Below are 23,261 nucleotides of genomic sequence, written 5' to 3' on the forward strand. Positions count from 1 at the left end.
CACGTAGCACTCCCCTAGCTCATACTGCTTCTGCCAAGAGGGACAAATTGTTCCCTTCTCCACTCAACTCTCCCTTTATTAAACCTGTATCCTACCTGCTTTCAATTGTCCTGTATATTTTTACAAGCCCCCATCCAAGGAAATCCTTCCTCATATGGAAACTGTTCTACAATACTGATTCCCTTTCTCGCTTTTTCTGTGCTGTTCTTGTGTTTCTGTCCCCTCTCCTGGCTGGGGCTGGGGGATGTGACTCACGCTGCATTCAAGATCCAGGTGCCCCAGACATCTGTGTAGTAGTACTAAGCTGTTTCTGGTTTGCTCTGTCCTTAATGCCTACTGATTCCTAATATTCAGGTGCCTTTCTGCCAGCTAAAAAGCCCTTGAGCTAACGTTGTCATTAAACTATTACAAATAAGATCCCAATTCTGGGTTGCTTACAGAGTATGATGCACATAGGGCTAGGATTGATTTTTTCCACAAGTATTACCGTAAATGTGTCAGTACTAAATTTTATCTTTTTATCACTCATTTTCTTGTGCTACAAGTACTTATGGTTGTCACTCAACTTGGTCACCCTTTTTCACACCACTTACAGAAAACAGTGAAGAGCAAGGGTCCTTGCAGCACCCCATGAGTGGCTTCCACTGTGAAACCTGGCCACTTATTTCTGTCTTTTGACCAGTTATTTAGTCTCTGTGGACCCTTCCTCTCATCCCATCATGACTTCATTTCTTTAAGAAGCTTTAATTAAGGACCTTCTCAAAAGTCTTATGGAAATGTAAGCAGGCTATCTTCATCCAGGTCTCTTATCTAGATCCTTCAAAACCCCCCTGAGGCACAATATTCTTTAAGAAAAAAAAAACAGTATTGATTCTTCCGTGATCTATTGTGTTCCTCTGACCACTTTTCTGGGGTTTTTTTTTAGAACAGTTTCTACCAGCTTGTGTTGTGTGGATGTCAGAGCTGCTTACTACTCTGGAAAGTTTTGAAATGTTGATCTTGCATTTATTACCTTGTGAGCTTTTGGTGCTAGGACAGGTACCAACTGCTACCCAAATTCATAATCCAGATTATTCACCCCTGATGGCCTGTAGCACGCTCTGGAGAGCACACCTGTCCTGGTGACTTTTTCATTTTCTTCCTTTGTTCATTTCGTTGCTTTGCTCTCAGCCCAATGCAGATGCTGTGCTTCAGCGCAGGTGTCGGGGCACAGCTGGCCACGGGGCTGCCTGCACCAGGCAGGCAATGTTAAATGCCATGCTTTACACTTTCCGTGGTGCATCTCGCTCTCTGTGGCAGGCTGTGTCACCTGGGCAAGCAGCGGTGACGTCCTGAGGCCCCGAGGACCTTTGGAGGCTTCATTCCTGTTTCCCAGCCGCCATGCAGCTGAGAAGCATGCCAGATGAAAAGAACTGTGCCAGAAGGTTCATACAAATAACTACATTTTTATTATTGTTGTAATCACTTTGGCTGGCTAGATTCTATGGTCAAAATATACTGATGATTCTGTTCCTAAAAGGTCAGATGCGTTAGCTACTCTAAAAGGGAAGTACCAAATAATTTCCTTTATTAATGGTGTATGTTTAGGTGAAAGGCTTTAATTTTTATGTATACAGAAAGCAAATGTTCTGCACAGGCAGGGGTTTTGCACAGAACAGGAGACCTCAGTTTTAATGTTTACAACACAGAAGGCTTAGAGTATTTGTTTTTGTCAGCTCAAAGGGAAGATTTAGAGGAGTCTGGAAGTGTTTATTGCTATGGTATAACCCCTATGTGGGCTCAGTCCTGCAGTTCTAGCTCACATGTATACTCTTAAATGACTGGGGAAAACAAAGAATCAAGAAATAACTGAGAAACATCCAAGAAACTTCAACATATCAGTTAACCGGACATCAGCCCAGGACAATTAAGCTACAATGAGAGTGATGGGCAGCAAAGTTTCCTACATTTGAATGTACTTCAAAATACAGAAGTGGAAAAAATAAAATTTTGAGAACACCAGCAACTTGAATTTACATTCAAAATCAAATTTGGATAAACAGTTTCACAGATGTGTGTGTTCTGTTACAGCTCTGCAAGAGCTGTAGCTGATGTGAGCGGGCAAGAGTGAGCACTGTCTAATTCAAAATGAGCTATGAACATTAAAGTATCACTAAACATGACCCGATTCTGCCTGTCTTCCTTGCAAGCACAGAGATCAGCCTCCTGATGGCTTCATTACAGCTGAGTGAGGTGCTACTCCGTGCAAAGATGAGGCACAGAATCAGGAACACAACAAGCAGTAATTACAAAGTCAACTAACTTTTTTGGAGGTTGCTTGGGGCTAGATTTTTAAAGGGATTAGCAAAAAACTGTTAGAAACTAACAGCAGGGGCACTGCTGAAATCCATCAGGTGCTAAAATATATTGGAGGGTCCCTAAATGCCTTTAAAAATCTGTCCCCAGTGCACAGTTTCCTAATTTAACAGGGCAAAATAATAATTGCTTAAAAGACAGTGAATTAACTGAGCCAGACTTTGGGAAACTGCAGGGACTTCCACATCGACACCTGCTCCTTCCGAAGCTGGCATGCTTAAAACAGCCCCTGGTGATTTTTATTCCCTAGCATGAACCCTGTGTTTCTGCACAGAGTGCATGGATGCCATGCTGCGTGCTCCTTACTCCTGTGGATAAATTCTTTACAGCTGGTGTGGATGCTGAGAGGTGTGCTGCTCGGCTCGTCTGCCAAATTTGATCTTGGGCAAAGCTCATCTGAACTCCAGAGGAGTGGCAACGGTGATGGGTGGTATATGCCTCTCGGAGCTGAACCCTACAGCTATGTTCATTCCTGTGAGCGCTGGCTATGGGGTAGGACTATCAGCATATGTCTTGCTCCAGTTATATTAGCAGCACATCATGAAATCCAGTGCAGCTCTGTGAACAATGCTAAAAGCACGGATTTACAGGGAATCTCTTAGAAGTGCACTTTTGTCATGCAGAGCCGTGTAATGGATCCTGCTTCCTTGGCGGGTGACGAGGCAGAAGAAGGTTAATACTGTTGACAGCAGAACAAGTCCAATGAACAAAAAGGCTGCGAGTATCAGGCTGGCTTCTCCAGGACTCAAAGTTTTGCCAAAAAAATTGCCCTCTTTGCTGTCATAATCTGTTAGAAGACAAGTAGTTATTAGAAATCTATGCGTTAATCTGAAGAGTTTTAAATGACATTTTAAGAAAACCTTACCCTTTACAGTGGTCTTATTTTTTGCAGTAGTTGTATTGTCTGCTCCAGTTGTGAGTCTGCCTTCTGAAGGAGCTTCCCACTCTGTGAGAAGAGAGAGAAACCATAGTTAAGTTGAAAACCTTAAACACTTTTCTGTCTTCTGGAAAAGTAGCCTTGACTTAATTTAATTACTTCTACCTTGTTGATCTGGACAGAAATCATTATTAGATCAGCACAGCTATTGTTCTGGGCAGCTCCGTGGCAACGTCCCCCTTCTCTATAGGCATCTTTGTTACTTCACTACTTACTGTAGTGACAGGACAAGGGGTAATGGTTTTAAACTGTAAGAGGGTAGATTTAGATTAGACATAAGGAAGAAATTTTTTATGATGCGGGTGGTGAAACTTTGGAACAGGTTGTCCAGAGCAGTTGTGGATGTCCCACCATTGGAAGTGTTCAAGGCCAGGCTGGACAGGGCTCTGAGCAACCTGATCTAATGGAAGGTGTCCCTGCCCATGGTAGGGGGGGTTGGACTAGATGATCTTTAAAGGTCCCTTCCAACCCAAACCATTCTATGATTCAGTTTTGCATTTACTTGTTCATTTGAATTTTCATGGCCTGAACAATTATGTGTTATAAAATAAATTCACCATGTCCAAGGAAGGAGTATTTTGGCTATGTTTGGCACTACATTTGTCATTCTGCTGCTACACAGTTACAGGTACAAGGTGTGCCTGCTGGTGCTATTGCAGCCCCTGCGGAGGAGTTTAGCAAGCCCAGTGGGGACCCAGGCAGGAGATGCTGGACCCAGATGTTGAATGATATTATGTGACGTGGAGAGGCTCACAAAGCACTTCCGAGTTCACTCACAAGTGGTGGAAGGGACCAGCACCACTCAAAAAATTTTCCTAGGATCACGTAAGGACGGACAGGATGAACAATCATTTTCTGGAGCATCTTGCATCTATTTCAGCTGGTCTCTGCTGGAGCAGAAAGGTTGAATAGCCCCATGACCCAGCAGCGATTGCAGGGAGGAACAGCACCACGCCAGTCTGCGGGCCCTCCTGCACATCACGTGGCAGCAAGGCTAAAAAATATGTTTGCAGTTGTTTTCTGCACCAGCTGCGGGTGACTGATGGCTGCCACTGTCTTAGAAGGGCTCTTGTGAAGCACCAACTGTTTTAAGTTGCGGAGTGTCATGTTGTTAGGGGTGTTTGTCCTGTCCCTAGGCAATGCTAACTGCTAAATGGCAGTAACATACAGGTGTTTCCCACCAGCATCCAGGGTGCAGCATTGACATTAGTTCTCTTCCTTTCCTCCCTGCCTTCCATCCAATCCACTGCAATACCACCTCCAAGTCCTAGGACATGTTTCTGATACTGCACCCGATTTATTGATGGTGTAGGTTGTCTCCATGCCAGCGTGGATGTGATCAGCTACATGGCAGTGCAGAAGCCATGTTCCAGGGTTTTCTGCTACAAGTTCGACTGTCTGGAAGGTCCCAGGAAAAAGGTCATACACGTCTCCTCTGTGGTCCTTATCTGTCTGTGGGAAGGCAAAACCAGCATCGTAAAAGTCTTGCCTCGAAGACCCCCAATGGGTACTGAAATATTCCAGTTAGACTTTCAGCTCCTCAACACAGACCAAATGCTTCTTGTTTTATGTTTCTAGTATGCCCCGTGCAGGGAAACTGAGGTCTGTGTACAGCCCTCGTTTAATCAATTAATTAATTAACAACAGGACACTCCTCCTGAGGACTTCAAGTGCTGGCTGAGCACAGGTGTTTCTTTGAAAGACAAATTTTTCAGATAGTCCTGCCAGTGTCAAGGTATCACAACATAAAACAATAATGTAAGCAGGCATAACTCTCCCTGATTTCCTCCCTGTATCTTCCCTTACACTTGTGGGTAAATATATATTTTTACCCACCTAATAATTTCCTCTAATAGTAACCTCTATTCATATTTCATAACAGGTTCAGAATGGTAGAAGCTTTGCAAGGATCACATTCATTTTCTCTTTCCTTCACATGCAAAACTCTCGCTGACTTCATCATCAGCCCAGGGCTCCGTGCCAAAGCTGAAAAAACAGGCTAGAACACGGACTTTTTTGCAGAAATTTCTCATCACACTGTAAAGGTTTTACTTTGAATAATTTTACCAACCTTAAAGATGAAGGTCTGTGCGTGGAAATGAACTGTATGTATATCCACTTCGTTGCCCATTCCTATCAAATACCAGTTTGTCCTGTCACCTTCATTCATTGTTAGACCCAGGAGGCTGTTATAAATCTTCCCATTGATTGCTGGAAGAATGACAAAATAGGACGGATTAATAACTGGCCGTGGTGTGGGTGATGATAACCTCCACTTCAGGCACATTTTACACTTTCTCTCTAGGGCGACCAGCTGCCCAGGCAGAGAGGGGACAGGCATGTGTGGCCTGGGCAAGGGCTCTCCATAGTGACCACTGCGACTGCAGGGAGACAGTCACGTTTTTGTTTCAGTTTTCAAATCATCTAAGTGCCCAGCAGCAACCATTTTTCTGCCTTGAAAAACATCAGGTAGGTTTTTTACAGGCTGAGATCAAACTCCTTACCAAACAGGATTTATGCTGAGAAGCTACATGGAAAAAGAGGCAACAGAATTGTTGCCTAAAATGGGTACCAGCTGTAGAAAGAGAAGTTTACTTTGCCAGTGCTGTTTCTGCCCCATCCAGTCTGTTCTGCCCGGCTCCTGGTCTGGCTGCTACTACAGCCACTATTTTGAAATGTCATCCTTATGCTCCTACTAAACAAGCTCACAAGGAACGCAGGTCCCAAATGACAAGGGAAGTCTGGCAGGGCAGCCTCTTCCCATGAGTATAAGATTAAACTATCTTGTTAGAAAAATGTGTTGGCTGGGCCTCATTAAATCTTTTTGTTTCCAGAGTTGCAGCATATGAAGTTGGGTAATTGCAGGCTAAGCCCAATGCCTTCCTAAAAGGGCTGTGAAAAAGAAACCTCTGTCCTCTTGGCTGCTGCTACTGAGTCCTACATACCATGCATGCTGTTGCCTTCTACAAAGTTCTCAGTGGAATTAAAATCATCAGGATTCTTATGAAGGTATGTTTCAATATTTTCTTTCAAATACCAGGATTCATTTTCATCGAACACCATAAACAGAAGGGTAAATTCACGATCAATGTCTTTTCTTAGACCTCTTTCATCTAGAATTCCTTTTCTGCAGACTACAAGAGGCCCAATCAGACCGCTGTATGTATCCTGAAATAAAACAAATATATGTGTTACAAATATTCTAGTTCATTCAGCTATGAAATAGGTACAGATGAACTACAGATTAAAGAAAGATGAAATTCCATTTTCCTATCAGATGAGAAAAAAATTGTGATTCTGTCTGATTAGAGGTATCTTTCTCTACATGCCCCTGTGTTAATGTACAAACCAATGTTTTGCCTTCACCCAAAATCCCTTCAACTATTCTTTAGGGCGGGAATCACATTACCATGGTGCATCCCTGGGGATTTCAGTGGATTAGATTACCCAGGCATGTGCAACTGTTACCAAAGATGACAAAGCATCTAACTCTAAATCATTCCTCTACCCTGTGGTCCTCACATAAATGAGAAGCAGGATCCTTTCAGAAACATTATGCAAGGCAGCATGCTTTATCCAGAGCAATGTAATCTTTAATGACCATTCCTTGGTTACCTTTACAAAATTCACTGTTGAATAATAAACCCATGTGATACAGTTTGGGTCTGTTTTACCAGGGCCAGATCGTTCTGGAACGTTCCACCTGTAGGTGTTTATTTCCCCTGAAACAGAGAGAACAATTTTACCAAGGGCAGCTGGGTATTAGCGGCTTTGAATAGTATGTAACCGAGATCTGCTCCCTCCTCATCAGAAAATGATCTGTATCAAAACTATCTGTGTAAGCATGCAGCAATGGGAATGCAGACATGATTCCGCCTTCCAGGAGGTCAGTGAGGGTCCAATGGTGTAAACAAAGGCAGATAGCCCCCAGGAAAGGAGGTCTGCAAATGATGCTGGCAACAGTGGCATCCCCCAGAGGGAAGTTTGGAGATACGACTTTTCATCTTTCTCCATGGGCAAAACTTGTAGCAGATCAATGATCTTGGATGCCAATGCTTGAGGTCAGTTGAAGGAGTAAGGAGCCAAGCTCCAGAAAATATTTCCTGGACTTTCTTGGTTGAAAAGGGCACCGAATTGTTGCAGTTGCCCCTGGGATTTTGCAGACGGTGCTGCAGCAGTGTATCAGCTCTGGGCCAGGAGAGGTGAGAATGTACCAACCTTCTGACTGAGAGCAACAAGGGAGTCTTTCCCTCCTCCAGCTAAGCCCCCTCTCCTCAGCAGTTACTGGAGAACCCCTGTCCCTTCCTGAAAGCCATCACTTCTGCCATGTCCTCCCTGAGCAGAGATTTCCTGACCTCTGATTTGATTTTAAAAAAACAGTCTGATGAGGAAATTGTCTATTTGGGTGAAGATCAGTTCTCTACACTGAACACAAACACACGTTCAGATGAATGGCCTGTGCTGTGTTTCCCTGCTTTGTTTTTTTGTTGGTACTGCAGGGGAGTGTAGGAGACCAAGATGTGGTCAACAGCTTGCCGTTTTCAGCGGTGAAGAAAATTTGAACTAGGCCGTCTCTGGCCCAAAAGTCTTCCAGGGTGACAAAAGCCAAGAACAGCTGGGGACACGCTATGAGTCAGGAGAAAACAAGGAAATCAAAGAACTCTTGGCCATGGTCTTAGTACAGCCACAGCCCAACAGCTGTCAACAGCCATGGGCATCAGGGCAAAGGAGAATTTTCAAGCTTAAATAGTTATGAAGTGACTGAGCCTAGTTTTATGTCACTGAGCCACTACACCGGTTTGATGGATCATGCAGTAGTGGGTTTTACTTTATGGCAGTAACTACAAAAAAAGAAATGGTGACTCTCAAATATCATACTTAATGATTTGAGTCTCATGTAAACGTTGCAATATCATTTAATCTTACAGGATAAGCACCTTCTGTTCATTGTAGCATGGGTTTATGTCCTTCAGCAGAGATCAGAAAGGCATTCAAGACACAACACTACACTAATAGGGCAGAAAACATTGATGAGAAGCCCATCAATCTCACAGGTATTCATGCCTTGGAGATATACACCAGTGAACAGTTTGTCATCCACCTTTATCTCACCTACATATCATCACCTGTGATGTATGAGTGATGTGAGAAGAAAGCCTGGCCATGGTCCTTCACTACTTCCTTGCTTTTTTTACTCCTCACTTCAGGATGATTGGAGGCTGTAGTTGGAAAAATCTCCACTCTACTTAAAACCTGAGACACTTCAGATGGCATCAAAGACCCATCTTTGAAGTGCAAAAAAGCATAACCCCTGAGAAGGCTGATAAACAAAAGAAGAATGAATATTTTCTCCTCTTTGCTGCCTGGTAAATGGAGGAATGGGCAGGGAGAGGGCAAGGCTGTGGCAACTGAGAGCTGTTTTGGCTCAGGCTGCTATGGATATGCTCCCGGCATGTGTTTACCATGCCACCCACAGTCTCTTTAGGAGCTGGAAGTGCTGTCAGGAGCAAAATTTAGCAGGACATAAATCTGCCTGATGACTGTTTCAGGATTTAGTAGAACTAGATGGGCTCTGAGGAACTTGGGGTGAGCAGTCCAGCCTGACCTAGGAAGACAGACAACGAGGATTTCAAGATGATACTGGTGGCTTCCATCAGAGGTAATTTACTCTGCTTAAAGTGCTCTTTTTTGCACTACCTCAACTTTTTCATGCAGTTTTCTGTCTGAAACGCCACATCAATCGAAATGAAATTTACTAAGTAGTTTAAAATCAGGAGCATACTGTCATACTGTCTGCTAATTATCTTGGAATTTCCTAGATGGGGAGTGCCCAGGAATTATTCTTGTTTTGAGGGACTTGTTTTCCGTGTTAATTGCTGCTTCCAAACTCCTAAGGAAAGGGCTTTCCTTAGATCTTGCTGAAGAGCCCTTTCCTTTGATTTGCTGTCAAATGCAGGCATCTTCCCCCATCTAACTCATACCGAGCCTGCTCCCATGTGGACACAGGAGACATGACAGTAAAGTTTCCAGTTACACCTCAACTGACGACAAAATCGCATCAACCTCATGGAGCAAATAACAAAACAAGGGAATCATATAAATCAGCTCCAGGTTTAGGGTTTTTCTAATATATTAACCACAGGTATTCATTCATCAAAATCAAGCAGGCAGACCCTGGCTCACATTTGGCCATGAATTAGTGTGCGATTGGACTGTATCGATACAGGTACCTACAGGAAAGAGATTTCAGCTTCCAGAAAGGTTTAGTACATCAGAACTTCTTTTCATTTATTTTCACACTGAAGTTCACAAATACTGTGAAAAAGGTTGCATGAGTAAAAACAAAAAAGGTATGTACATTTTGGATTGACTATAACGCCCGGTTTTGAGTTTGGCTTCCTACTAGAACATAAGACCCAAGATAAAAATTGAAGTACAAGAATTTTAACAGATATTGTTCTATATGAAAAATTTCAATGCTGTGTGTACTATTTTCTACTATTTCCTCACTAGAAACTGAGGCATTTTGGTACACTTCTTCAAATCACATGACAGTGATATTTTGTATGTTATGGGTCAGCTTTGAATGCACATGCCAATTCTGCATACATTAAGAGAGAGGCAGAGTTAACATTGCCAACTGTAACTCTACCACTGAATTTCTCTGTTTTTAAAATGTTGTTAGAGTGTCAATCTGGAGCAAATGCAGCGCTGGCTTACACTTCTCTTGCCATGTTTGTGGGTCTGCTTCTGCCTTTTTTGGAGGTTGTCCAGTGATATTACATTCCTGTTTCTATCCCTGATAGATCAAGGGTTAGTTCTCTGCCCAGACATGCTCAGTTGATGAAGAACCTACATGTATAACAACACAGAATGGTATCCGAATAAATGCTAACCATATTATGTCTGGAAGAACATATAGGTATGCGTTAGCTTGAAAGAGGGATTAGCATTCATGTGTTAAAATGCTTTTCTATATGGCCTTTGTAGCACATATTAAAAAAAAACCCAAAAACAAACAACCACCACAAAACCCCAAACATCCTTACCAGGGAGGGTAATTGGTGTCTCAGGTTGCTCTTCACAACCCACTTCTTCTACACCATGTGCACTTATTGAATAAGGCCTGTTGGCTTTGTTCTTAAATATGATCAGAACAGAGTCACCAACCTCAGCATGGAGCAATGGCCCTAAATTAAAACAGAAAATGTTGGTGATTAATGTTGCTTTTCTGAATTTTACAGACTTCCAGTAGCTTGTGCCAGGAAAGGAGCCATGGTCTTTCTCAAAATCCTCAGGCATTTCTGTTCTTTCAGTGAAGCCTTCAAAACTGGCCTGCTTTGTCAGCTGATGGGAAGCTCCATATATATAAATAATCTTTTTCTTTTCAGTCAAAGAGAAGAAACGTTCACTTTGGAGACAGGTCTTTGGACAGCTTGTTTTTAAGGAAAACTTTTGTGGATGTTTTTTGTATCTCAAAATTTTATTTCTTAAACTAGTAAGGGCTTTTTTTTTTTTTTTTACTATTTTAATTTTGCACTGCGAAAAAGGAAATTCCTAGAGTGTTGACTACTTTATGGCTAGTTGTTGCTCACTTCTCATCACATAAAAAACACGAGTTGATGGTTATTTTATGACAGGTGCAACATTTTGTCTTGCCCAATTTCAGATATAAATCCATCCCCTTAATATTGACTTTACATACAAGAGCCTCTACCATGTTACATGGCTCTGATGTTAAGGCAAATCCTGGAATTGTCAGTTTTGCATCCTCCCTGTTATTACTCCTTAAGGAACTCCTTATTCCATTTTAACAAAGCTGGGAAAACTCTTTTGGAGTCTGGTTTTGGAAAGCAATCTTCTCACTTATCAGGCTCGGTCTGTGAGCCATGAGAGATACTTGCCCAGGATTTCCAAGTGTTCCTCCTCCTCTGTCCTCACTTTGCGCTGAGTGAAGTTGCTGTTTGTGTACTCCCTGTAAACCACCTTCTTGTATTTTGAACCGATCAGATCTTCTGCTTGGCTCAGGAAAACATGCCCATAGCTGCAAAATAAAAAGGCAAAAATGAAAAGCTCTAAACCTTGCACATCTAAAGGCTAGTAACTGTCGTTTAATTCATTATAGACATTATAAGAATATATGGCTTGGTCCAATGTGCTGATTGATGTGAAGCCCTGCATGCTGCAAGAGATTTTAAACGGCAAATAACAACACTGATAATCCTGACTAAATGCACACCCTCCAGGCAGGTAAAGCTGAGTATATGTTGCACTCACCACAAACTTTTGGGAACACAAATCCTTCACCAGACCTGTTGGAGCAGAGATAAAGTTCAAGCTAAGAGCGGGTTCGCCACTTTCTCCAGCTGCATCCTCTGCTCCAATAAAAGATACTGTCTGTCCCTGAAAACCTGAATCCTTCATCACAATGGCTGCTTTCACTATCTTGGCTATTAATCAGCCACAGGGAGATGATAACCAAAGCCTAACCTTGCAAAAGAAAATGCCATCGTCTGAGATAAGAGGGGGCTGCTTTATCCTGCCCTCCTGCTGCTGTCTACTGCACAGGGCTGGATGCTTTCACAGCATGAAGTGAGAAATTTATTTCCCGTTCTGCATCTGGCAGAGGATGCTTTTTTGTGGCCTCCAGGTTGATGCAGTCACCCACAGTTTGCTGCTGCTCCTGTGGGATCCCAGAGGGCTGAGTCACCAGCAGAGGACACTCGCCACCAGCTCTGGAGGAGAGCATTCACCCTCTTCTGAGAGCAGCTCTGTCTCCTGGCAGCTCATCTCCAAGGTGCCTCTGGCAGGGGAGTTTCCAGGTTGGCTCACACCGTACTACATAAAAACAAAAAGTGCCCCAGGAATACTGCTTACTGTATAATATACTCTGTGTGCAACAGCAGCCTGTGACAATACTGGAGTTAATATTTTCTTTAAACATGCTTCATCACCTGTGACTTTTCAGGTATATTTTCTACTGACTTCACCATACTCCTCATTTTTACAGGGTGCAGTTTCCCAGCCACTTTTCTAAGGTTTATTTTTGAAATATGTTCCTTGTTCCTTTCTGTGTTCACCAAAGTGGTCCCAGAGACATCCCTAAGCAATATGATCTGGAACACATATCCTCTGCACGTGCTTTTTATTCCTTAGCACAGCACAGTGTAGACTTTTCCTGGGGTTGCCAGGGGCTACCACACTGAAGTGAAGCAGGCTCTGCTCCTCTCTAATACATCTGCCTGCTTGCAGGGTCTCACATCTGGGTCAGGTACCTGGGTTTCTTCTCGGTGAAAACCAGAGCACTGGGAGGGAGAGACTGGGGAGAGTGAGGAAGGGAGAGGAGGGGGTTGAGGAACATCATTTTAGGGTTAAGCCACAGGTGGGAATGTACACATGGGTTTAGGGATTTGGAAGCCTTCTTGGGCTCAACAGTACCACAAGACACTCTGAGATGAAGGCATTTGAAAATACTGCCTGTGAACTAGTCTAGTCTGAGAGGCTGTCACTTTATAAATACATTTCCTCTTATTTTGTTTGGTGAAGAATGCCTCCTAAAATGTTTGAGGCTGGCTTCGTGAAAGGATGCTTCAAAGTCCCCCCTCTGCTATGAGTTTGACCCAGGCACACAAGCATTTTTTGTTGTGGGTACCTTTCCTCATTGCTGCTGATGTTATAAATCTTCGGTACTGAGCTCTTATTTGAGGCATAATCCCACTCCACCTCCTCAGCAGCGATGTAGTACAGCCTCATGGCTCCATGCCACTGCTGGGCTCGGGTGTTATTACGGCAGCTGCTGACCTCGTAGAGGTGTTTCATTCCACCGACAAAGTGATCAAAAGTCCTGCAAACCACTTTGAATGTGCCTGGAAAGGAAAGCATATGAGAATTAGGCAATTCAAAAAAATTTTAAAAGAAGCTTGGCAAATTAGGTCCTGTGCCTTGTACATCTCTCGTCTGTCCTGAAACAAACCTAATCCATGATGCTGTATGGAAGGCCAAGAGAGGGGATTCTTATATCACATAGAGCTCACTGGCTTTGAAAAATGAAGGGGATTGAAGGAGAAACTAGTTGACGAAATGGATATGCACCACTCATCTTTAGTCACCACGTGCTCTGTGGTCCTGAGATGTAAGAGGATGTGCATTCAGGCTGACCTTCACACACTCAAGAGTAAACATGCACATAAGACACTGCAGGGTTGTGGCCTATAACTCCTACATTACAACAGGCTCTTAACTAAAAGCAAAATGTGAATACAGACACAAATGGAGATCCATAAGTCAGCAAGTAACTTTTTGCTCCATAGGAAACACTAGCCTGCTCTATCTTCACTCAGAAATCTCCATAAAATACTTCTAACTATTTGAGCTAGATTAGCTTAGCCAAGGGAGCTCTGAAAAGCAATTAGATGTTTGGCAGCAGAAACAAACTTGCCAGTAAGCCTCCACCAGTGCTGCCAACGCTGCAGGTACGCCCACAGGGAGCAGGAGAAGACATAGGAGGAGTGTGCACTGCAAACACTGATAAAGGCATAGAGAAACAGGGTGTGTGTTTCAGAGATGCTGTTTCCTTGTCCCTGAGCACAGAGCCACTGTGCCAGCCTTGGGTGCATGAGGCTGTCCACTGAGACCCTGCAGTTTTCCGGTGTAATCAGGCTAATGGAGAACGGAAAATCACATGTGTTGGTGATTGAAAAGATCTGATAATTCATTCAATTTCCCCTATTGCCAGAGAAGATTAGCTGGCAAAAATTAATAATCTCCCAGAATATATTGTTTAGTGTGAGTCCTGCAGTGCAGTTTCACGACAGATGGTGGGAATATATGGGATATCCACAAGAAAAGAATCTGCTGTCTTAAAGACACCAGTGCCAGAGGTTTAACCTGGCTTGTACACAAGGCCAACAGATATTTCCACCAGATGCTCTGGTTAAGAATGGCCCTTGACATAGCCTTGTACAATTCTGATGACTCTGTTAATTAAAACAGAATTGCACCAATGTAAAGAAAAGTAACGTTGCTCTCTTTGTCATGAAGCTTATCTGATGTCTCCAACAAACAATTCACCTCCTCTGAGTTTGAAGAATGTATCACTGGCTTATACATGAGAATTAAAAGTATCTTTAATGTATAAGCTTCTGAAGAAACTCCTAAAGATTATTATTGACAATCTGTTATTGAAGTCCTAAAGTACCTTACATGATGCTGACCATCTACATAGAGTGAATTTTATCTTTGCTAAAAAAGTCTGTTTTGAGAGTTATGGAAATTCTGTGAGATATCTCTCTGCTTGCTGCTCTGCCTATCTCAGGATCATTGAAGCCTCCACTTTTCGGTGCACATACATATTTGATTTATAGCACCTTCCTAGAAAAGTAGCCCAGCCTGAATTCTCAGCTACACCAGGTCCACAAGGTTTCCATGGTTTCAGGCTCCCTTGTGCAAAGCAGAGCATCTCATCAACTGTTCTTTTGGCTGCCTAATCTCTGTGCATGCCACACCACCAAGATAACTTAATGAACATACCTATGCGGTCTGGCTGCATCAGCGCTGTCGCCGATAGATGAGGAAACAACGCCAGCCCATCCCTCGTTGTCCCTCTCAGGTCAATGGTGTTTCCTTGAAAATGAATCCCGTGCATGTCGTAGTGACTGCCCAGCCCGATGAGGTGCCAGGAGACTTTGTCATCCTTGCACATGGCCAGGCCAGGCAGATTACCAAACAAGTAGCCGTTGACAGCTGGAGGAGAAGGAAAGAGCCTGGTTGGCAGCAGGTCAATGGAAACTCATCACAGAGCTTCCTGCCTCCTTCCTGGCAAGAGACTAGTGACTCAGCAAGTCAGGGCATTAATTAAAAGAGCATTTTGTGATGCAAAGGTAGCACTGGCTGACATCAAATTAATATCTAAATGCTATTCCTATAAACTCTGAGCTTCTACCTATTTTTTTAACCTGCAAAATCTTGCAGTAGCCCTTTGCAATGATGTAGCACTTCTCTGAGCTTTTCAGGGTGCCTCACAGACACCAGTTAAGTGTATAAATTAGGTCCCTCCTTTCAGCCTGGAGAATGTCTAACTGGATCATTAAGGCCATGGAGTGGGCCATAAAGAGTGCAAGTTATAAATTCAGTTCTGATGGGGCTTTTTTATGTGATTTTGACATTTGATTTCCACTTTTACTTCCAAAATGCATCTCTTCCTTTCACATAGGTGTTATGAGGCTATATTCCCTAATCCTCAAATGCTCTCTGTGATCACTGGGTGAAAGATATTGTGGCACAAGAAAACTTTATTATGAGATACCACCTCATAACAGAACAGTAAAATAGATGGGTCCAGGAAGCCCAGAGGTTCTCTAACAATATATATTCTCAGTGCCCTTCAGAAAACTAAAGCAAAGAGAAGTTATGTGATTTGCTCAAGTCTGTCATGACAGGAATATCCTGAAGAAGGTCCATGCTGAAGTCAGATACTTACATCCAGAAGTGATGTTCTCAAATATCACCAGCCATTCCCCTAGTCTTTGCCCCTCCTCTTCCAGAGGTGGTCACTGCCCAAGTGGGAGCTAGTAGAGCAGGTGGACCTTCATTGTCTCAGTCAGTGCCAAGGCCATCAGTGAAATTTAAATCACCAGCGAACATTGGCCTCTTCTGCAATTGGTGCCTGACTCTGGCATTATGCCTGTTTATAGACCCAAGTGTTGTATCTAAAAGCTACACTGTTCCTTTTCTCCAGATGTAGTTGGTAGGGGGCTGCATTCATTGTTAATATGACTGGGGTTTCAACGTGCACTCTGAGGGCATCAGGAGCTGGCCATAAGCTGACTGACAGCTTTCCACCTCATCCTCCAGTGCAGTGTAGTTGGCTATGAATTATGATCAAATCTGCCAACTCATCTTCCTATTATGATTGAAGAAAAGGTATCATTAACAGATATTAGATATTTCATACCATGCATTTTGTTGGATTCCTTGAAATCTGCATCATTTTCATCTACTTTTGAAGGGTCTCCAGTAAATGCTTCAATATTCTTGTTCAGATACCAGCTGTCATTCTCATCAAAGATTGAAAAGAGGAGGTAAAATTCTCTGTCTATTCCTTTCTGTAGTCAAGAAGGAAGCCAAGATATTTTTAAAAAGTGTGTGCAGAATTACCTGAGTAAAAATTATTTTTTTTAACAAAGTTTTCTTTCCCCAAAAAATTGCAGCTGCCTTCTTACTGTGTTCTTCTAGAGACAGGGATTGGCTCTCTTCCATCAGCCAGAAGGATAAATAAAGTGTTCATTAATTACTTAGGGTAGAAAAATGCATTTATTGTTAATAAGTGTATCGAAAAGATGGAAAACATAGGGGTGAGCCAGAATACTGGGCAATGACAGTTTTATCTTCCTAACCATCCCCTTGGGTCAGCTTTTACCCTGAGAAATGACATTTATCTAATCCCTTAAAACTGAGCTGGGAACTGGGCAAATTGGCCCATATGGGACCTCCCCCTCAGAACACCAGCCTGCTGTTAAGGACAAGCAAATGTCCACGTTGAGCACCTGCGACCCATCGTGATTCAGTGTGTTCTTCCGACAGACCAGCAAAGGCCCCACAAGGCCAGAGTTGGTGTCCTTCACTGCATCAGTGGCTGAATAGTACAGATAGGTCAGGCATGGGGTGTCGCTCTCTGTTGGACCTCCATTTTCAGGCACCCTCCATTTGTATGTGAAAGTTTCACCTGGCTTAACATGGGCTCCTGGCTTCAGATAGCCTGCAGAGAGAAAATTGAGAAGCACCAAGGTTACAGGAAAGTTTCGTCTTCCTGAATACAAGCATTAGCTGGCAGTCAGACATAGTTGCTGATTTCTGTGGACAAGCTCCCTCTTGTAGCCACAATCTTGCACACCTTCCCATAGTCTGGGCACTTATGCCATGGAGACATCTCACTGGAGTCCTGTGCCATGGAGGCAACCAAGCCCATTCTCTGTAGAACAAGTTTAGCTGCTTCCCCCAGACACCTTCCAACGCTATCCAGAGTAGCTGGATTCAGTCAGACAAGATATGCAGAGCTTATTCTTGTGCTTAAATGGCTTCCTCTGATGTTTGTAACTTACCTGCCCTATCGTGAAATTCATCTGTGGCTCAAATGCAGGCTCTGGCTTTTCATTAAGCACCAACAAGGCAATTATATCAGTAAGTGGAGCTGCAGCTGTGGCTTTTGAGAAATTCAAACCAAATCTGATCCTGGTAATTGTTTCTGTTTGATTTTGTAGCAATTCACAGGAACCTCTGCCAGAGTCTCCAGAGGGCAGTTGTTATTACTTTTTTTGGAAGCCACCTTTAAAGGATTTGGGCCATTGTCTGCACAGGGTAGATGTAGCACCACCCGTGTAATTTAGCCACTGTAAAAGAGTGTTGGTATCCACTCAGAGAGGACTTACAAAAGGGACTTGAAAGGAAAGTTGGGAAAAGGAGTCGGCCCTGCACCATTTTTAGAAAAAAGTGCTAAGTAGCCTTTCTGGTCTTTGCTATGAGGAAGATCAAATCAGAAATTTTGTTTAATGCTTAGGCATCCATTGGCTGGATTTTCTCAGCACAGTCAGATGTATCTGGCAGCAGCAGACAGCACTGATCTAATACTTCTCTCTAACAGTCCAAAAGAACCCTCTTGAAAACTTAGACACAAGTGAAAATATCAGTATTACATATGAACACAGGTTTTTTGCTGCAAACTGCAATACAAAGCAGAAAATTGCTTCAACAGTGCCTGATACTATGAGATTAATCCTGCAACAGTGCTCAATAAGGAGAACATTGATTTGGAGTTAAAAACCATCTGAGATTGGACAACTATCAAACACAACATGGAAGAGTATTTCCTGAAGGCACAATTGAAAAAAGATGTCTGCAGGTATGTTTATTTTCACATGAATAAGCTGCATTCAGACAATGCCCCTGTAGGGCCTCTGCATGTATATACCTGTAGATAGATATGACGGAAATCCAAGACAGAAGAGTTACAAGAAGACAAGGGGCAGAAAGACTGATGATGAGTATGGAGTCAGGTTTCTCTCCAAAGACCCAGAGGTGCGCAGTGCACGCTCCAGCTGAATTGTAGGATTTGGTTTGATTTTGCTCCACACCAAAGCGTGCAATGCTGATGGGTGCTATTACTGGGGAGCATTAAATGAAAGCATGACAGGACTGGGAGAAGAGGGAAGGTGCTCTTCCATCAAGGAACTACATCTGACATGGGTGGCATTACGGTGCATGCAGATAACTTGAAGGCTGAACTCAAGCCAGTTGTTTCATGCATTGGGGCCTGCTGGCAAATTTATTGTGTTGCAAGGTCAGCAACTAGAGACAACAGACTTTATTAAAGTCTTTTGTATTGATTTTATTGTATGATGTTTTGAGTTTTACACGTTGACCTAATTCTCTTAGAACAGTTCTCAAAAGAGGGATTATGTCCCATGGGTTTCTTTCTGATGTGTTGTAGCAGAAACAAAGCAATTTAGACAACAAGAAACCTACCTTTCTTTTCAGTGCTGCAAATGCAGCAAAAACTTTTCCAGACACCACAATATTTTCCCTGTAGACACTGTGTATGGGATTCAGCTCACCTTACGTGAGCCATACAAAACTTACTCCCTAACCCAAACTCTAGGCTGCTTCTGTAGTTGATGGAGACGGAAACACATCTCCAGAGGGTGACCTACTGCCTCCTAAAATAAGTGTTCAAAGTAAATGGGACTTCTCACCTTCTGAAGGGTTTATTTCTTGTCACTGACTGAAAAAGGTGCCCACTAATTAAACATAACATTTAATGGTTAAACTTAGGTGATAAAGATCCTGTCCTTTCACAAAATGAGAGGAAGCCTTTGGTAAATACTCTGTTTCAGCATTTACATATTTATGAGGATTAATAAGGATTATGGCTGCTTCACATTCCTGGTCAATCAAATGAAAGCTGCCTCTAACACTGACTATCCTGACAACGAAGCAAGGGCAATGCCCAACTTGGATTAGAGAATGGAACAACCCAGACCATGTCGATAGCTATATCCAAAGACTCAGCAGGGGCATCATGCCAGATCCTAAGCTTCATAATTCTGGAGCATGTCCAGAGGAGATCCACTGCCTGCAGTTAAGCAATATTAGATTAGAACTAATATAAATTGGATTGTGCTTGTGACTTTTGCTCAACATGGACCTCAGCTAGTTTTAGACGCCTTGTCTGGCACATCTCCAACATCTTCCGAACAAGCACATTGGCAGGCTGGGGAGTCCCATTAGTTGTGACATGTAGGGTGGATACAAACTAATCGAATCATCCCTTCTGTGCCTTAGCATCCATGAAAGGCAAACCTGCAGAGCAACAGAAGATCTTCACTCTCAGGTATTCTGGATGTGATGATACAGTAGTACAGTCAAAACTTACCATCTAAGTAGGGAGCACCTTCTGACAGCTTGCTGAAGCTTACGCCATGGGCCATAATGCTATAGCTTCTTTTGGCTTTGTTGGCAAAAGTAACTAGCACTGTATCTCCCACTTCAGCTTTTATAACAGGGCCTTAAAAAAAGAGTGAGGGAAGGATTAGAAAAACTACCCTCTAACATATTTCCATCTAAACAAGAGAGGGCTGACTGGCAGCTGCATGCACAAAATGCCCCTCTGGATCCAAGAGGATCTGCATTCAAACTTGATGTAATGACAGGAGGGGGAAATATTCACTATACCAAGTATTCCCAGGTGCTTCATGTCCTCTGACAAAATCTTCTTCTTACTGAATGTTGCATCAGTATATTCCACATAACGAACTTTCCAATATTGCCCTCCTATTCTGTCAGTCCCTTGTGTGAAATAAATTGCAGATTCACTGTGGAATTAAAAAATTTGACTGATTAAATAATTGGAGGTTCAGGCAGAACCCTTCATTTCGGCTAAAGTTATTACTCCAGACACAGGAGAAATGACCCCCCAAGTTACTAGGTTGCTTACACTTTTCTAGCAGACAAAGGGAGATATTACTGGTTTGAATTACAGTTATAACTTAGTTAACAAATGGGCATTCATTGTGCATTACACTTTCATGTGCTTAATGCCAATTTACTTAGGGAGACATCTATGTCAACTTACCTCTAACTACCTTAGGGCAAGACATGTGCCATTACCTGTGCACAATGTGTCTCTAATCCTCATTAGCTTTCCTGGGAGATACTGTAATACAATTCATCTTCATCAGTAATAACAGGGGAAAAAAATCTACCACTATGGCACCTCTGAGGTACGCCGATTTTAAGGGTGAAAGCTACCCAAGGAGTCTCAATGTAGGGTCATTAACTCTGCTGAACTTTGCATACCTCACCTGGGCTCACTTTCTCCATCAACTTAATGGAGCAAGATAAGTGCTTCCAGAAGGTAACTCCAAGTATTGCAGTTACTAATCTAACTTCCCAACAAGGTTGTTTAAATGCATTCCTCCCTGCTCCTTTCAATTAAAATTAATAAGAGTGCAGGGCCCAGCCCTGGTGAATCACTAGGGAAGTCTCACAGAGACTCTTGAAATTAAAACACAACAGGAGAGGACAAGAAAGCTTACCTGCCAGTGGCATTTAAACCCTGCCCAGTGAATTTATCATAACCGTCAGGTCCATAATTCCAGAGCACTTCTTCAGCAGCAATATAATATCTTCTCTTGTGACTGAGTGGTGAAGGCCGAGACAGTTTTTTTTGGCAGATCTGAACATCATACAGTGCCTCCATGCCACCTGGGAGGAGAAAGAGTCTGGACACAGTCCTTGGCGAGCTGCAGAGTCAGCAATCTTATGGATACAAATGCACATTCAAAACTCTCTAGGAGCTACATGGATTGGAAACAATTACTGGAGTAAATTTCTTTTTTTAAAAACTTCCTCTGCCTAAACAGGGCCAGATGCTAGCACCTTTTGCAAGGTGGTACTTTATGCCACAGGTGAAACCCACTGACATCAATTACACTCTTTAGTGGGATTATTTGCTCAACTCCTCAATCTGGGTAAGGATGGTAGAATGATTTTGGGGGCTGGAGTGCCTCCTGAAGTGTGTAAAATGGCATTGTCTCCCTTTGACTTTCATTGAAATAGAGAGGCTGGTTATTACCGCACTAAAGGTATTTGTTGCTTGCCAGAATCAAGTCTAGTTTGCCTGATGCAAATCCCACTGAAATCAATGTGCAAGTGCTTAAAAGTAAAAATTCTCCCAACTTGTCTCTGATATGATAATTATACATTACCTGCTGTCATGAGACCTAGTTTATGATATGTGCTTTCAGGCTCTGGCACCACACAAATATCACAACATCACCATCAAAATCCTTCACGTAAAGGTTTCTGAAAACACTGCCAATTTTTGTCTGATTTCTGTGAAGGAAAAAGCTATGAAGTGTTCAGCTGGCATGATTTTTCTTTATGTGTAAGTACTTATCTACAACAAAAAGTGATGATGAAGACCTCTCTCATTGTTTATCAAAATCTCTGGTTTACATAGAAAGTGTGGTGTCAGCACTGGGTCTAGGAAGCCTTCTTTATATGAGAGCTAAGTCATTCATATGAGCTGAAGATTTGGCCCAACATGTATAATTTCCAGTGCTGACTAAACTCATATTCATGATGTTTATCTAGTGAAATAGTTCCAAAGTGTTCAGTTAGTCATCAAAAAAGTGTCAAAACCTGCTTCCCCTGGAAATATCTCTCAGCTTTCTTTTCCAAGCATAACAGAGGCTGGAACTTCTGAAAGGATCAGGGAGTTCTATAGCAGCCTACCTCGTAAGTGCTCGTTAACCTGGCACGTTATCAGCCACCTTCCGGGGTTCCCAGGTATCATCTCTGCTGTGATGAACGTTGCTGGGAACAGACCGATGACATCTGCCCTCTGGTCTCTGCTAGTGAACGTGTGGCCGTAGAAATACGCAGCGTGGATATCTATCTCACTCCCCATGCCAAACAAATGCCAGGACATGGAAGTGTCAGCACACATCTCCAATCCAGGGAGATTGCCATAGATATAACCATTAATAGCTAAAAACAAAAGTATGAGACTTCATGAGAGGTGAAAGAGAAGTATCAAGTCCCTCTGACCCCATTCCTAAGGATGATCCTTTCCAGGCTCAGAAAAGAAACTGAATATCCACACTGAATAAGGCCCTCATGGGCTCCTTGATGAAGAGTAAAATTTTGAACATATGGCTTACAGCTTTGGATTATCAAATGGCACAAATTCTCTGGCTGGGTCTGTGAAAAACTTCCTGGGTGATACCAGAATTTATCAAAGGCCAAGTGATCACCAAAAAAGGCCTGATAATGAAGTTCACTTGTCCTGCAGCTATTTAGCATGTCTGAAATCTATTTCGTCTTATTCTGAGTCATAAATATACCATTATATGCCAAGCTTAAGCAATTTAGATTTGAAAATTATGATATCCATCAAATCAGTCTAGTCATCTATCTCTTCCTCAGTTTCCACACCTAATAATGTATCAGGACACTAGGAGAATAAGACTCATATTTTGCAAAGTATTTTATCTCCTAGGCTCCATGGAACAACCGAAATACAGAAAAATATCTGGATTTAACTTCTTACACTGGATCTCCAAATGGCACAAAGTACTGTTGGCCAATGGATTTCTGAAGGGTAGGAGTGGTTGTACCAGCCAGACCATCATCCATAAGGCCCTTTGAGAAATGCTGGACTTTTCCAATACACACATCTCAAAGCGCTCTGCAGCTTGCTTTTCTCTTTTCACAGCTGGTCAAACAGTTACCAAATGGCTTAAATCTGTTGCCTAAGAAAAAATGCTAAACAAGTGGCACAGCTGGGCGTGAAAGCCAACTCTCTTTTCTGCAAACCAGTGCATTGTGCTGTATTTAGGGAGAGGCTTTTTATCAACACGGTACTTCAACATCCTGACCCATCCATGCTGATGCAGATAAAGCGAAGACATCC

At 42.7% G+C, this 23,261-nt stretch overlaps 1 protein-coding gene across 1 annotated transcript in view; it reads right to left on the reverse strand.

Annotated features, from left to right (window-relative positions):
• Nucleotides 1-2,939: 2,939 nt before the first annotated feature.
• Nucleotides 2,940-23,261, reverse strand: part of HEPHL1 (hephaestin like 1) — a 32,985-nt gene continuing 12,663 nt past the window's right edge. The window contains exons 5-20 of the mRNA XM_009505409.2: nucleotides 22,082-22,336; nucleotides 20,881-21,049; nucleotides 20,018-20,157; nucleotides 19,719-19,850; nucleotides 16,837-17,048; nucleotides 16,245-16,395; nucleotides 14,822-15,034; nucleotides 12,945-13,158; nucleotides 11,197-11,336; nucleotides 10,342-10,482; nucleotides 6,908-7,014; nucleotides 6,238-6,460; nucleotides 5,364-5,503; nucleotides 4,585-4,744; nucleotides 3,221-3,301; nucleotides 2,940-3,142 (exon numbers count right to left, since the gene is read on the reverse strand). Of these exons, the coding sequence (XP_009503704.2) occupies nucleotides 2,940-3,142; nucleotides 3,221-3,301; nucleotides 4,585-4,744; nucleotides 5,364-5,503; nucleotides 6,238-6,460; nucleotides 6,908-7,014; nucleotides 10,342-10,482; nucleotides 11,197-11,336; nucleotides 12,945-13,158; nucleotides 14,822-15,034; nucleotides 16,245-16,395; nucleotides 16,837-17,048; nucleotides 19,719-19,850; nucleotides 20,018-20,157; nucleotides 20,881-21,049; nucleotides 22,082-22,336 (2,681 nt within the window). The remainder of the gene's footprint in view (nucleotides 3,143-3,220; nucleotides 3,302-4,584; nucleotides 4,745-5,363; nucleotides 5,504-6,237; nucleotides 6,461-6,907; nucleotides 7,015-10,341; nucleotides 10,483-11,196; nucleotides 11,337-12,944; nucleotides 13,159-14,821; nucleotides 15,035-16,244; nucleotides 16,396-16,836; nucleotides 17,049-19,718; nucleotides 19,851-20,017; nucleotides 20,158-20,880; nucleotides 21,050-22,081; nucleotides 22,337-23,261) is intronic.

This window comes from Phalacrocorax carbo, chromosome 1, assembly GCF_963921805.1.
Source record: "Phalacrocorax carbo chromosome 1, bPhaCar2.1, whole genome shotgun sequence".
Classification (NCBI taxonomy): Eukaryota; Metazoa; Chordata; class Aves; order Suliformes; family Phalacrocoracidae; genus Phalacrocorax; species Phalacrocorax carbo.